The sequence below is a fragment of the Oncorhynchus clarkii genome, chromosome 22 (assembly GCF_045791955.1).
Source record: "Oncorhynchus clarkii lewisi isolate Uvic-CL-2024 chromosome 22, UVic_Ocla_1.0, whole genome shotgun sequence".
NCBI classification, from domain to species: Eukaryota; Metazoa; Chordata; class Actinopteri; order Salmoniformes; family Salmonidae; genus Oncorhynchus; species Oncorhynchus clarkii.
This window is the reverse complement of record NC_092168.1, coordinates 8,352,115-8,367,643: the sequence shown is the minus strand read 5'-3', so window position 1 is coordinate 8,367,643 and position 15,529 is coordinate 8,352,115. Positions and strand designations below refer to the sequence as shown.

The 15,529-nt window shown below is 41.5% G+C and overlaps 1 protein-coding gene across 1 annotated transcript in view; it reads right to left on the bottom strand.

Annotated features, from left to right (window-relative positions):
* Window positions 1-15,133, bottom strand: part of LOC139380280 (cordon-bleu protein-like 1) — a 33,867-nt gene extending 18,734 nt beyond the window's left edge. The window contains exons 1-2 of the mRNA XM_071122841.1: window positions 14,491-15,133; window positions 14,176-14,259 (exon numbers count right to left, since the gene is read on the bottom strand). Of these exons, the coding sequence (XP_070978942.1) occupies window positions 14,176-14,259; window positions 14,491-14,531 (125 nt within the window). The 5' untranslated portion in view covers window positions 14,532-15,133. The remainder of the gene's footprint in view (window positions 1-14,175; window positions 14,260-14,490) is intronic.
* Between the last annotated feature and the right edge of the window lie 396 nt (window positions 15,134-15,529).

The window sequence follows — 15,529 nt, the reverse complement described above, 5'->3', positions numbered from 1 at the left end:
TAGAGCTGGCCGCCCGGCCAAACTGAGCAATCGGGGGAGAAGAGCCTTGTTCAGGGAGGTAACCAAGAACCTGATGGTCACTCTGACAGAGCTCCAGAGTTCCTATGTGGAGATGGAGGAACCTTCCAGAAGGACAAAGATCTCTGCAGCACTCCACCAATCAGGGCTTTATTGTAAAGTGACCAGACTGAAGCCACTCCTTAGAATAAGGCACATGACAGCCCATTTGGAGTTTGCCAAAAGGCACCTAAAGGACTCTCAGATCATGAGAAACAAGATTATCTGGTCTTATGAAACCAAGATTGAACTCTTTGGCCTGAATGCCAAGCGTCATGTCTGGAGGAAACTTGGCACCATCCCTACAGTGAAGCATGGTGGTGGCAGCATAATGTTGTGGGGATGTTTTTCAGCGCCAGGAACTGGGAGACTAGTCAGGATCGAGGGAAAGATGAACGGCGCAAAGTACAGAGAGATCCTTGATGAAAACCTGCTCCAGAGCGCTCACAACCTCATACTGGGGTGAAGGTTCACCTCCCAACAGGACAACGACCCTAAGCACACAGCCAAGACAAAGCAGGAGTGGCTTCGGGAGAAGTTTCTGAATGTCCTTGATTGGCCCGGACTTGAACCTGATCAAACATCTCTGGAGACACCTGACAACAGCTGTGCAGCGACGCTCCTCATCCAACCTGACAGAGCTTGAGAGGATCTGCAGAGAAGAATGGGAGAAACTCCAAATACAGATGTTCCAAGCTTGTAGCGTCATACCCAAGACTCGAGGCTGTAATCGCTGCCAAAGGTGCTTCAACAAAGTACTGAGAAAAGTATACTTATTTTTAGATTTTTTGCAAATGTATTAAAAATACGTTTTTGCTTTGTTATTATGGTATATTGTGTGTAGATTAATGGAGAAAAAAAGTCATCAATTTTAGAAGAAGGCTGTACCATAACAAAATGTGGAAAAAGTCAAGGGGTCTGAATACTTTCTGTATTCACTATATACACATACTGTAAAAATCACGGGCTGCGTTTTTTGGCTTTAAAAATCAGTTGCTCTTTTATGCGACATTACGCTCCATTCCGTAGGCTACCTCACTATTCTCAATTTCATCTCGTCTTTGTGATATTATAGGCCTGTGTGGAATTCGTTTTTATAGCCTAAGGTTTAGCTTATTGTACGGCTGCATTTCAGATACACTTGACACGTGTTGTATGTCGTCGTGGAGACCAATATCCAACTTGTGTTAAGCTATATAAAACAACGATTGTTGATGTGCATCAGGCCGGTGATGAAATAGTGAGTGTTAACTATGGAGTCTGTCAGAACTTATTATAGGGTGTCCAATCAAAACCGCATCTTTTGACCAACGGGTAAAAATGTTCAATTGTGTAGATAATCCTCTAAGAAAACAAATGGTCTAAACCTTCATGTCTCTATCATAATCTGTTAAAAAAACGAGAGTCTCTGTGAAATGTTAACAGATCACTGAGCGTATACCAAGCCCTTTATTTTCAAAGCCTTTTTACATTTCATTCAGCTCGTGTTATGTTAATTTTGCAACCCGAGGAAACAACTTTGAAGACGGCGACCACAAAATGTAAAATCCTCAAAAGTTATGAGAAACCTGCACCGCTTTGTCAACACAGCTAGGTGCTTATTGTCGGATGTATTAGGTTACAAAGTGCAACTTTTTGGACCTACTGTTAATGACACGTGAGACAGACCCCCACCGACCGATTCAGAACATAAATAATCATAATTGTCTTGGGAAAATGTATTTCATAACATAAGTGAAACGTCATCAACAAAGCGTGTTTTCACCCACTCTCACCCTACGTATTACTAACCCCAGCAGCTTACCAAGGCCCGATTTAATAGCCTCCTGCTTTCCAATGCTTTACTCGCACAGCTACTCAGCACATAATAGATGTTGGACTATTCAACAGGTATATGAGGAAAGGCAAGCTAAACTCAGAAGAATAGGTCAAGATTTACAGCACCAATATGCAGGTTGGTGTTAGATTCTTTTTTTTTTTTTTTCCACAGAGGAACATTATCTATAATAACATTTTTCAGTTCCATACTACTTGATAATGTCAGGAATGACATGCAGGTTGAAACATGACCTGAAACTCAGGGCTCAGAGATGCTGCCTTTTACCGTCTATTACACAGTACTTAAAGTAGTTTGAACAGTCCTGTGCTGTATTTTGTTTGCTAAATCATAGTGGTTGTAAATGGAACAATCTACGCAAGAGGTCACCGTCTGCCCTTTGAATATGCGACAAAAAAAAAGCAGGAAGATACAGTTTGACCTTGGGTAGTAAGCATACAATGGACTCAACTAAATGTCCTACATCTTACAATGAGAGTGCCAGATCAACATAGGTTCAACTACATCAAAGTCTTCTCCTGCACCCTCTGCCCTACTATGTACTATAGATGTCCCCTTCCCTGGTTCTTTCACTTAAAATAAGAGAACTAGGTGCTTGATACGGTACAATGATCAAGTGTCACACAGTTCATGCTCCAAGTGTAACAAACAGAGGAATCTCTACTGAAACACATGATCTTAGTATACTTCCTCTGTACATACTCTTTTGCCTTTAGAGTTTGTCCTTCATTCAACAGAAAAGCCCTATCAGACGATAAGGGACGACTTGTGGTTGGAGGCATTAGTGGGTGGGAATCGGAGCGACAGGGATTGGGGGTTGGGTTGCAGAGAAGGGAAATCCCTGTGGAAAGACAAAACACAGGACCAGGGACACAGCTGGTCATTTGGTGAGAGGTTGCTCACAGTAAACACAAGCTGTTTAGAGAAGGCCTGGAAAGGCCATTACTCCAGGAGCTGTGTGGGACGGATGGCAGGAGATTAAAAAAAATAAAAGGAAAAAAAGAAACTATGAGAACTCCCCACTTCCTATGTGTATACCTTATTATTTTAGGCAAAACAAAACAATTTTCCCATAACATGTCCGTATGCAGGCTTTTCACACCCTTATTTAGACAACTGTATCCAGGGGGCAATATTAACTTCAGAGTGGCTTAGCATTAATATACAGTATGTTATAACCTTCTGTTATGAATCGCCTTATTTCACTTCAGTAACATTGGGCACATCCCAAATGGCACCCTATTTCCCTATATAGTGCACTACTGGTCAAAAAGTAGTGTACTATAAACGGCACCCAGCCGTTCCTTATGAGACTATAGTACATTATATCCTTCTTAATACCACTGGGACTCCAGCTGGTAGTAAGTTAGTTAGCCAGTCTGTCAATCAAAGAGATTCCAGATCATTCTGGGTGATCCTTGAATTCCATGTCCATGACACTACACAACGCAAGTTACAGAAGAGATCAACCTTGTCTGACCTGTTCTCTCCCCACACCTTATTTCAGAGGTCAAATATGCTTCTATCAGAACCTCTCTCAGTATAGGCAAGTAACTTGGCCCAGTAAAGACAGGGTGAACATCTGCCAAGCATTAAGATAAGAAAACGACAAGTAATATGTTCCTGTCCATGTGTATGTTTAAATCCATTGCTTTTGGAGTGATAAGAGCTGAAATTAGGAGCAGTTAGCGCCTGGAACTATTTACAGCGCATTCAGAAAGTATTTCAGACCCCTTCCCTTTTTCCACATTTTGTTACGTTACAGCCTTATTCTACAATGGATTTTTAAAATTCTAATCCTCATCCATCTACAGAAAACACCCCAAAATGACAAAGTGAAAACAAGTTTGGAAATCTTTGCAAGTAAAAAATAAATAAAAAATGAAATACCTTATTTGCATAAGTATTCAGGCCCTGTAAAACGGCGCAGGAAGCAGTTTTATGGAAGCAGTTTTATGGGCGCCCAACCAATTGGGCTACTATGTGGGTGTTTTGCATTATTTGTAATTTATTTTGTACATAATGTTTCTGCTACCGTATCTTACGGCAAAAAAAGACCTTCTGGATATCAGGACACAGATCACTCACCTCGGATTCGAGATTTTTTCTACAACAAGGACGACGCACAAGACATTCTCCAAACACCCCACAGGGCCGACATCCCCGTTATTTGCAAGAGGAAGCGACGCAGGTACAGAGGACAAAGATGCCTGATCAGGACCCAGAGAAGGCGACTGGGAAAGCTGCCATTACCGTCAATACTACTTGCCAACGTGCAATCACTGGACAATAAATTAGACGAGGTACGATCACGAATATCCTACCAACGTGACATCAAAAACGTTATATCCTGTTTCACGGAATCATGGCTGAATGATGACATGGATATTCAGCTAATGGGGGGGTGGTCTGTGCATATTTGTAAACAACAGTTGGTGCACGAAATCTAAGGAAGTCTCTAGATTTTGCTCGCCTGAAGTAGATTATATTGAGATAAATTGCAGGCCACACTACCTGCCTAGAGAGTTTTCAGCTATACTTTTCGTGGCTGTTTATTTACCACCACAGACAGATGTTGGCACTAAGACCGCACTCAGTCAGCTGTATAAGGAAATAAGCAAAGAGGAAACCACTCACCCAGAGGCGGCGCTCCTAGTGGCCAGAGACTTTAATGCAGGGAAACATAAATCAGTTCTACCTAATTTATATCAACATGTTAAATGTGCAACCAGAGGGAAAAAAAATTCTAGATCACCTGTACTCCACACACAGAGATGCGTACAAAGCTCTCCCTTGCCAACCATTTGGTAAATCCGACCACAACTCTATCCTCCTGATTCCAAGCAAAAATTAAAGCAGGAAGCACCAGTGACTCGGTCTATAAAAAAAAGTGGTCAGATGAAGCAGATGCTATCACAGACTGGAACATGTTCCGGGATTCTTACGATGGCATTGAGGAGTACATTACATCAGTCACTGGCTTTATCAATAAGTGCATCGTGGATGCCCCCCCCCCCCGCCCTACAGTGACTATACGTACATACCCCAACCAGAAGCCATGGATTACAGGCAACATTCGCACTGAGCTAAAGGGTAGAGTTGCCGCTTTCAAGGTATGGGACTTTAACCCGGAAGCTTACAAGAAATCCTGCTATGCCCTCCGTCGAACCATCAAACAGGAAAAGCGCCAATACAGGGCTAAGATTGAGTCATACTACACCGGCTCCGACACTCGTCTTATGAGGCAGGGCTTGCAAACTATTACAGACTACAAAGGAAAGAACAGACACGAGCTGCCCAGTGACATGAGCCTACCAGAAGAGCTAAATCACTTATATGCTCGCGTCGAGACAAGCAACACTGAGGCATGCATGAGAGCATCAGCAGTTCAGGGCGACTGTGTGATCACAGTCCGTAGCCGACGTGAGTAAGACCTTTAAACAGGCCAACATACACAAGGCTGCGGTGCCAGATGGATTACTAGGACGTGTGCTCCGGGCATGTGCAGACCAACTGGCAAGTGTCTTCACTGACATTTTCAACATGTCCCTGATTGAGTCTGTAATAGCAACATGTTTCAAGCAGACCACCATAGTCCCTGTGCCCAAGAACACTAAGGCAACCTGGCTAAATGACTACCGACCCGTAGCACTCACGTCCGTAGCCATGCTTTGAAAGGTTGGTAATGGCTCACATCAACACTATTATCCCAGAAACCCTAGACCCACTCCAATTTGCATACCGCCCAAACAGATCCACAGATGATGCAATCTCTTTTGCACTTCACACTGCCTTTTCCCACCTGGACAAAAGGAACACTTATGTGAGAATACTATTCATTGACTACAGCTCAGCATTCAACACCATAGTACCCTCGATGCTCATCACTAAGCTAAGGAACCTGGGACTAAACACCTCCCTCTGCAACTGGATCCTGCACTTCCTGATGGGCCGCCCCCAGGTGGTGAGGGTAGGTAGCAACACATCTGCCACACTGATTCGCAACACTGGAGCTCCCCAGGGGTGCGTGCTCAGTCCCCTCCTGTACTCCCTGTTCACCCACGACTGCATGGTCAGGCACAACTCCAACACCATCATTAAGTTTGCAGATGACACAACAGTGGTAGGCCTGATCACCGACAACGACGAGACAGCCTATAGGGAGGTCAGAGACCTGGCCGGGTGGTGCCAGAATAACAACCTATCCCTCAACGTAACCAAGACTAAGGAGATGATTGTGGACTACAGGAAAAGGAGCACTGAGCACGCCCCCATTCTCATCGACGGGGCTGTAGTGGAGCAGGTTTAGAGCTTCAAGTTCCTCGATGTCCATATCAACAACAAACTAGAATGGTCCAAACACACCAAGACAGTTGTGAAGAGGGCACGACAAAGCCTATTCCCCCTAAGGAAACTAAAAAGATTTGGCATGGGTCCTGAGATCCTCAAAAGGTTCTACACCTGCAACGTCGAGAGCACTGGTTGCATCACTGCCTGGTACGGCAATTGCTCGGCCTCTGACCGCAAGGCACTACAGAGGGTAGTGCGTACGGCCCAGTACATCCCTGGGGCTAAGCTGCCTGCCATCCAGGACCTCTACACCAGGCGGTGTCAGAGGAAGGCCCTAAAAATTGTCAAAGACCCCAGCTACAGACCGTTCACTCTACTACCGCATGGCAAGTGGTACCGGAGTGCCAAGTCTAGGACAAAAAGGCAACTCAACAGTTTTTACCCCCAAGCAATAAGACTCCTGAACAGCTAAGCAAATGGCTACCTGGACTATTTGTATTGTGTGACCCCCCAACCCCTCTTTTTACACTGCTGCTACTCTCTGTTTATCATATATGCATAGTCACTTTAACTATACATTCATGTACATACTACCTCAATTGGGCCGACCAACCAGTGCTCCCGCACATTGGCTAACCGGGCTATCTGCATTGTGTCCCGCCACCCACCACCTTTACGCTACTGCTACTCTCTGTTCATCATATATGCATAGTCACTTTAACCATATCTACATGTAGATACTACCTCAAATAGCCTGACTAACCGGTGTCTGTATGTAGCCTCGCTACTTTTATAGCCTCACTACTGTATATAGCCTGTCTTTTTACTGTTGTTTTATTTCTTTACTTACCTATTGTTCACCTAATGCCTTTTTTGCACTATTGGCTAGAGTCTGTAAGTAAGCATTTCACTGTAACTAGTCTGTTGTATTGGACCTGTTGTATTCGGCGCACGTGACAAATAAACTTTGATTTGATTTGCTATGAAACTCAAAATTGAGCTCAGGTGCATCCTGTTTCCATTGATCATCCCTGAGATGTTTCTACAACTTAATTGGAGTCCACCTGTGGTGGAACTGAAAATAGCTGTGCAGCAACACTCCCCATCCAACCTGACAGAGCTTGAGAGAAACTGCCCAAATACAGGTGTGCCAAGCTTTTAGGGTCATATCCAAGAAGACTTGAAAGGTGCTTCAACAAAGTACTGAGTAAAGGTTCTGAATAATTATGATTATATAATAATTATATTATGTGATGTTTAAAAAAATAATAATTATACACTTGCAAAACAATCTTAAAACCTTTTTTTGTTTTTTCATTATGGGGTATTGTGCGTAGATTGATAAGGGGGAAAACACAATTTAAAATCAATTTTAGAATAAGGCTGTAATGTAACAATGTGTAAAAAGTCAAGGGGTCTGAATATTTTCTGAATGCACTGTAAACCCATAAAATACACATAACACTTCAGCTGCCTACACTCCTAGAAAAAAAAAGTGCCATCTAGAACCTAAAAAGGTTTTTTTTCGCCTGTCCCCATAGGAGAACCCTTTTTGGTTCATGGCATAACCTTTTGGGGTTCCATTTAGGACCATTTTCATAAAGGGATCTACATGGGACCCAAGAGTTCTTCCTGGAACCAAACACGGTTTTATCTGGTCCCAAAAAGGGGGCTCCTATGGGGATAGTCAAAGAACTTTTTTTCTAAGAGTGTATGTAAAACGTGTACGCTACTGAAAAAGAGGAACAAGTTTGTCCTTTCTGTGAGGTCAACATTTACATAAAAATGCAGGAGAAGAGAGCGCTTTTCCCCTTCGAGTCATAATTATAATATATATAAATCAGACTGCATTCATTCTTTTATGAGACAATGCTGCATTGTCTATACAGGAGTGTTTATCAAAGAAGCATTAGCCTGTTGCTCTGCGGTCTCCCCTGATGCTCATCACATGCACTGGAGCTTTACAAAATGTCAAAGGCCCAAGAGGGAACGTTAACTATGATCTTGCTTTGTGATTACAGTTTTCCATGTAAAAGACACAGAGGAAATCCAAAAATAAAATGACACAGTGCCATAAACTAGCATTCGTTATGAAAGATACATATTTCTCACATTTGTAACCATCAGGTTAGCAGCTGCGAAATGTCTGCTTCTGTGACATATTCAATATACCGAATGAACAACTGGTAAATGATAATGTGCACGAGAATAGCGCCATCTAGAGATTTGCGTCACGTACTTTTATTCAACCCTGTCCTTCTATTTTTCTCTGACCTTTTTAACACAAAAGGCTCTGTTATGAAGGTGGATGGTAGGTGGAAGAGTACACAACAGAAACAAAGCACGGGCCAAGACTTCATACACACTATTGACCATTGGTATTGTCCAGGCACTATGACGCCATTTGCACAGAGCTATTGCGTGGAATCTGTGTTGAATACGTGCTCTCTCTGGTATTAAAACCGAGCATGTTAATTTCTGCAATAGCCAAGCCTACCAATTCATTTGGCGAAATTTTAACATATAGTTGACTGATTTTGTATACTAACACAGTACAACTCCAGGAATAAGTGCTCATTGGTATTTACGGTCAGTGCGTTGGCTTCAACTGCACAACAAAGACAACCCATTATTCCCTGTTCTCTGGATGATGGCCACTGTCTGTTTTAGCTCTCTGAGGCATAAAGCATCCCATCCACAAGACATAAAAGCCTCTGTATTCCCAAGACCTGACGGGCTTAGCAAACACAAGCTTGTCTTAAGGTCTCAATTACATTTTTTGTTAGAAGAAGTTTTCATTTTCCCACTGGCCAAATTCAGTGATTTTTTCTCTCCTTTACATTTAATGCTGTTGCTATGAGTGGTGTGGGTGGCCTCTGGAATGCCACTGACCTCTTCACTGAAACTACAAACAACAAGGCCTGTGTGATATCTGTATCTACTCTATTGAATCTGTCAAACAGTATTGTAATGTGATGAACAACATTGTACAAATGTATAGGCCTAATAATAATCGCACAAATGCTGTATCAAACGCAGTATATACTATTCTGTATTGAAAAGTTATTTCGAAATGTGTTCATTTTCATGTAAGTTCATCGCATTTAGTGAGGGAATGACACCTGCTGTCCTCTATTGGCTTTCAGAGTTTTGTGACCGTGTTTTGTGTTTAATTTGTAACCTACAGTAGTTCCTGGCCCAATTGGAAACTCTTTTCCTGGCTGAACAGAGGCTTTTACCCCTCAGGAAAGTTTCAAGGGGAAAATGTTGCAAATGCTAGAACTCTGAGGGTTTTTGTCTATGCTATCATTACCTTACATTAGTAGCTACATTACCCTTTAACACATCCAGTGAAGATCTCATTTGCCAAGGTCTAGACTTATAACACTTCTGTTTGCAGAGACTCAACTATTTGGATGTTCCTGTTTTAGGTCTTCTTCTGTTCTGAGTTGAAACTTTGCAGGAGTATAAATGGATTGGGTCTCTGCAAATATTTGGACAATTAATTAAGCTCACAGTAGCACTAATCAAAGTGGTTTGAAATGGCAAATTTCGATTTGAAATTGCAGTATTAGTTTCACAAGTTCCTCTCCTCACAGCGAACACGTTAGCCTCGAAGACCTATGGAAAACATGGGTGTGCAGTAGCTCGTTATAAGGGCGTACTGCTGCCAGTATGCTAAATTCTGGCGGTATAACACAAAATATGGTTATAGGGCAGTAACTTTGACCCCAATGATTTCAGCTTGCAGCTATATTTTGCTAATATTGACATGTTGTAGAATTCAGCCCATCCCTCTCACCATAGCTTTCAACCACTTTGATTAGTGCTACTGTGAGCTTAATTAATTGTCCAAATATTTGCAGAGACCCAATCCATTTATACTCCTGCAAAGTTTCAACTCAGAACAGAAGAAGACCTAAAACAGGAACATCCAAATAGTTGAGCCTCTACAATGTGTGACAGTGTTCTCATTTGCCAGGGTCGAGACTTACGATATCTTCAGTGGATGCAGTTAAATGGGAATAAAGCTACTGAATTAAAATGCAGCTGTGCCCTTGGACTGCTAAAGTGTCTGGAAACAGCTGCGGGGATTCACAATACCTATACCAATTCCACGCTCGGCTCCACTCCGAGGGAAGCCTGCAATGTGAGATCATGGTAAAAAAAAAAAAAAGGTGTCTCTCATTATCAGCACGGGCTTCACATAGCTGGGAGGATAGGGAGAGGAATGTCACCAAGAAAAACACTCCGCTGTCATGGAGGAAAATCTATAAACCATCCATCCTCCTTCTGCACTCCTTTCCTGTACAGATGTAGGATATTTGCTACAGCAGTTTGCTACAACAGGAAAACAATTCTGCAGCAACAGGAAGTGTGAATTACTATGTGCATTATAACTAATGGACATTTTTGTAGGGGCGGATACATTTTTTTGAAAAGGAAAACTCAACTTTGAAATGTCCGAATGGAAATTAAAACGTCAGAAGCCTTTTTACACTACAAGTTTGACATTTCCTGCATTTCAGGAAAGTTCTCCTGCAACAGGGTGATAAAAATCAAGATCCTACATTTGGATAGGCCTGTACAGCCTTCAGGTAGTATTCACACCCCTAGACTTTCTCCACATTTTGATGTGTTACAAAGTGGGATTAAAATGGATTTGTCACTTTTTTTTGTCAACAATCTGCACAAAATACTATTTCATGTCAAAGTGGAAGAAATGTTTTATTTATTATTGTAATTAATGGAGAAAAATAAAACACTAATATATCTTGATTAGATAAGTATTCAACCCCCTGGGTCAATACATGTTAGGATCACCTTTGGCAGCGATTACAGCTGTGTCTTTCTGGGTAAGTCTAAGAGCTTTGCACACCTGGATTGTACAGTATTTGTACACTAAAATAAATATTTTTTTATTTTTTATTGTTATGCTCTGTCACATTGGTTGTTGATCATTGCTTGACAGTCATTAAGTCTTGCCATAGATTTTTATACAGATTTAAGTCAAAACTGTAACTCGGCTACAGGAACCTTCAATTTTGTGCATAGTCTAGTGCACATTTGGCCTTGTGTTTTAGGTTATTGTCCTGCTGAAAGGTGAATTTGTCTTGCAGTGTCTGGTGGAAAGCAGACTGAACCAGGTTTTCCTCTCGGATTTTGCCTGTGCTTAGCTCTATTCCATTTATTTTTATCCCCCCAAAAAACTCCCCAGTCCTTGTTGATAACAGGCATACATATAACATTATGCAGCCAACACTGTTCTTAAAAATATGAAGTGGTACTCAGTGAGGTGTTGTGTTGGATTTGCCCCAAACATTATGCTTTGTATTCAGGACAAAAAGTTAAACTTCTTTGCCACATTTTTTGAAGTATTCACTTGGTGCCTTATTGCCAACAGGATGCATGTTCTGGAATATTTGTATTTTGTACAGCCTTAATTCTTTTCGCTCTGTCATTTAAGTTAGTATTGTGGATTAACTACAATGTTGTTGATACATCCTCAGTTCTCTCCTATCACAACCACTCAACTCTGTTTTAAAATCAACATTGGCCTCATGGTGAAATCCCTGAGCGTTTTCCATCCACTACGGCAACGGAGTTAGGAAGGGCGCCTGTATCTTCGTAGTGACTGGATGTATTGATACACCATCCAAAGTGTAACAATAATAACCGCATCATGCTCAAAGGGGATATTAAGTGTCTGCTTTCTTTTACCCATCTGCCAATAAGTGCCCTTCATAACAAACCATAGGAAAACCTCCATGGTTTTTGTGGTTGAATCTCTGCTTGAAATTCACTGCTCGACTGAGGGACCTCACAGATAATTAATTGTATGTGTGGGGTACAGAGATAGTAGTCATCTATGTACCCCACTCTCTATGTGCAATAAACACTGTTATTGCAAATAGAGTGAGTCCATGAAACCTACGTGATTTGCTAAGCACATTTTTACTCCTGAACACATTTAGGCTCGTCATAACATAAGGGTTGAATACTTATCGACTCAAAACATTTTAGCTTTTCATTTTTAATCCCATTTCTAAAAACATAATTCCGCTGACATTTTGGGCTATCGGTGACGCAATATCTCAAATGAATCAATTCATTGAATTGAATTCGGGCTGTAACACAACACCACGTGGAAAAAGGGGTATGACTACTTTCTGAAGGCACTGCATGTGCCGCTCTACTCAGAAACGCAAGGTTGCCAAGCGAAGGATTTCAAAATGAGAGACCAGATGTCATTGCAAACAGATGCTGCTGTGGCAAAATGATGCTGTCTTTTAGCAGACATTAAGTCACTTTTCCAACGGCCAAAGCAGAACTAGACATACAATTATTTAGTTGAATCTAAATTTGGAAAATCCTCAAGTGAATATCACTGTGTTCATAGAGCTATGCATGTTTGTGTGCACTACAAACTGCCACCCTTGGACAAGGGCCTGTGTTTTAGAAGGGTCTGTAGCAAGATAACAAATGTAGCATGGCGTGAAGGGCCACATGATGTCTCCACAAGTCATTGCACTTGAAAAGAGGGGTGGATTTTCAGAAGCAGTTGTGGCTCAAAGTATGAAAAGCCACAAATAAAACCGGCACACATGTATCCCCCCCCCCCCCCCTCCCACCAACACAACAGCTCATGGAGAGTGGCTTTCATTTCCAAATAACAGACAAACCACACACTGAATTGGGTAGTCTGCTACTCTAGAAAGCCAGAGATGGGCTCTGCTACCAAATTACACAATTCTCCAATGACATATCAAAAGGGTCAATAGATTACTGTGTGGTTATGTGGAGTTCATGATAAGCACCTATCCCAAAAAATACCACTGGTGGTAAAACAAAATGATCCATGAGGAGAGGTCTAAACGTGTCTTTTGCCTAATATTGAATATCAAATAAACAAGAGTCAACGAGGATCTTTTTAAAAGTGTTATGTCTGCGACCGTGTGGAATTTCCCATTTATTTGGTTCAAGACCGGTTGCTTGAAGATGATGTCAGCTGACCGTATTCCAGTTGGTCGGAGGCGTTTGCTCTTAAAAAACTTGGGAGTGAGTTTTCCAAAGTTCTTTGCAAGTTTTTTAGAAAGTCACTGCTCACTCCCTTGGCATGCAACGCAGGCCTGCAGATTTATTGTGATTTTAATTAGGACTGAGATGCAGAATTCAAGGGTTTAATAGCAATTCATGTGAAGTTTCCATTTCTCCACAGATGTGGAGTTTTCCATATTGAGACTGAAATATGAGGATATATCTATGAGATCATCCCATCCATAGAATTAAGACTTCAGAATATCAATAAATAACCAGATGTTGATTATAATGCACATGAGATGCACACTGGTTTTCCTCCAAAATGCTTCCCATGACCCCAACATGTGGTCAAGGCAATTTCTCAGAACAACTCAGAAGGCAGGAAATGAGTGGAGTTCAAAGGTTACTGAAATGTCTGCAACAACTGTTACTTCAGTTACTGACTACATTTACTCAATCTAGCCGATATATCCCCTCTGGTTGTGGACTATTAAATGAGTCAAACCTTTTGTCTCAGACATGCAATCGTGTCATTCAATTGCAATTTGCTTGCAACATGTGTCTAGAAAATGTATTGCAACATTGTCTTTGTGTGGGGGTGGGGGGGGGGGGGGTAGATAATGGCATTGAAGGGATGGAATCCCAGTGAAGCTTTGTAAAAGGTTTGAACTGAATAAGGGTTTGGAATGACATAAGACACCATGGGCTACAAAAGTCCCATATTTTCCAACTGATGTCATCTCATGAATTGCACCATAAATGATCTAATATACACTTTTTTAAGTGTCATCATCAATCTAAGCATTTTAGAACACCTCCAAGTAATGGTTACAATTCTATCCTGAAGTGAACAATAATGTAGTAGACTACAGCTAAGAAAAACTGACAGCTGACAGTTCTCACACAGGAACCCTCTGACCTAGTACCCATAATGAATCCACATACTGTACCTAGAGCCAGAAAGTCGTCGTCGAGTTCCTTGGGACCCATTTTCTTCCATGTCTAGCTGCATAGGTTTAACTAAATCCCTCGGACTAATGAAAGGCAAGAAAAACACACAATTATTCATATTTCATAACAAAAAAAATGCACAGGTTTACATCTAGAGCTGTCCCAAACGACCGAGTGCCTGCTGCGGATGGGCGAGCCCCTATTAACAATGAAGTCATAGTTTCGCCGGATAACTTTTGCCAGACTTACAAAGTGTTACAGACATTAAAGTACAATTTCATTAAGATCATTCTGTAACTTCTGTAATCTCTTACCATGAATGGCCCTGCCCCTCCGAGCAGCTGTCAACTTTCATCAGTCTTTATTAGGGATTCAAAAAATTACTTATACCGTACAAAATATACCGTAGACTTTTCATTCGTTCAGTGATCCATTAGGCTACTCTGCGTTCTTGTGAATTCTGGAACTCCCACTTTTACCTCCAAATCTTGGATCAAAACAACAGTCACTGCTCTGTTCCAATACGCCGCCAGCACAACCCAGTCTTTCCCGTTTAGCCAGCAGTCAACTTATCAAAGTTGTGACACAATGCTACGGATGCCAAGTTCTCTGTCGAATGCACAACAACTAAAAAATACAAATAAATCGGCGTCCAAACGTAGGCCTATGGGTACTGTAGATGCTTTGAACGACGACGACTCAGCGTGCAAATAGCCTTTCGTGTGGCGTCGAATACCTTACTGCCCTAGTTTTCCTCCCAGCGGTGATTGATTTCATCTCTCCATCCCAGAAGGAATAGGCTACAAACGTTTCGGTTTTTTATTCATTTAAAGCAGCATTGGAAATATGTACACTGAGTGCTAAAAAAAAACTTTAAGAACACCGGATAACCTGCTCTTTCCAAGAAAGACTGACCATGTAAAAGCTATGATACTTACTGATGTCACTTCAATCAGTGTAGATAAAGTGGAGGGGACAGGTTAAAGAAGGACGTTTAAGCCTTGGTAACGAGTGTGTGTGTATGTGTGCTATTCAGAGGGTGAACCGCAAAGACAAAATATTTAAGTGCATCAATATTTTGTTCACTAAGTCTATGTGAAACTTGATTGAAGGAGCCAATTCGTATGACTTTCATTGGTATTTTCAACATCTGAAGTGAACAATTCGCGTTTTTTTCCAACACTTTCTCTGGCTGCCAATGCTCTTGCTCGACTAAAAATGGTATCTGTCTCATCAACAAACAAACAAAATTGTCACTCTAACAAAACAATTCTGAGTTAAGTTGATCTAATATTTTGTCATTTAGAAAAAGTTATATATACCATTAGGAGAGCCTAAAGATAAATAACCACA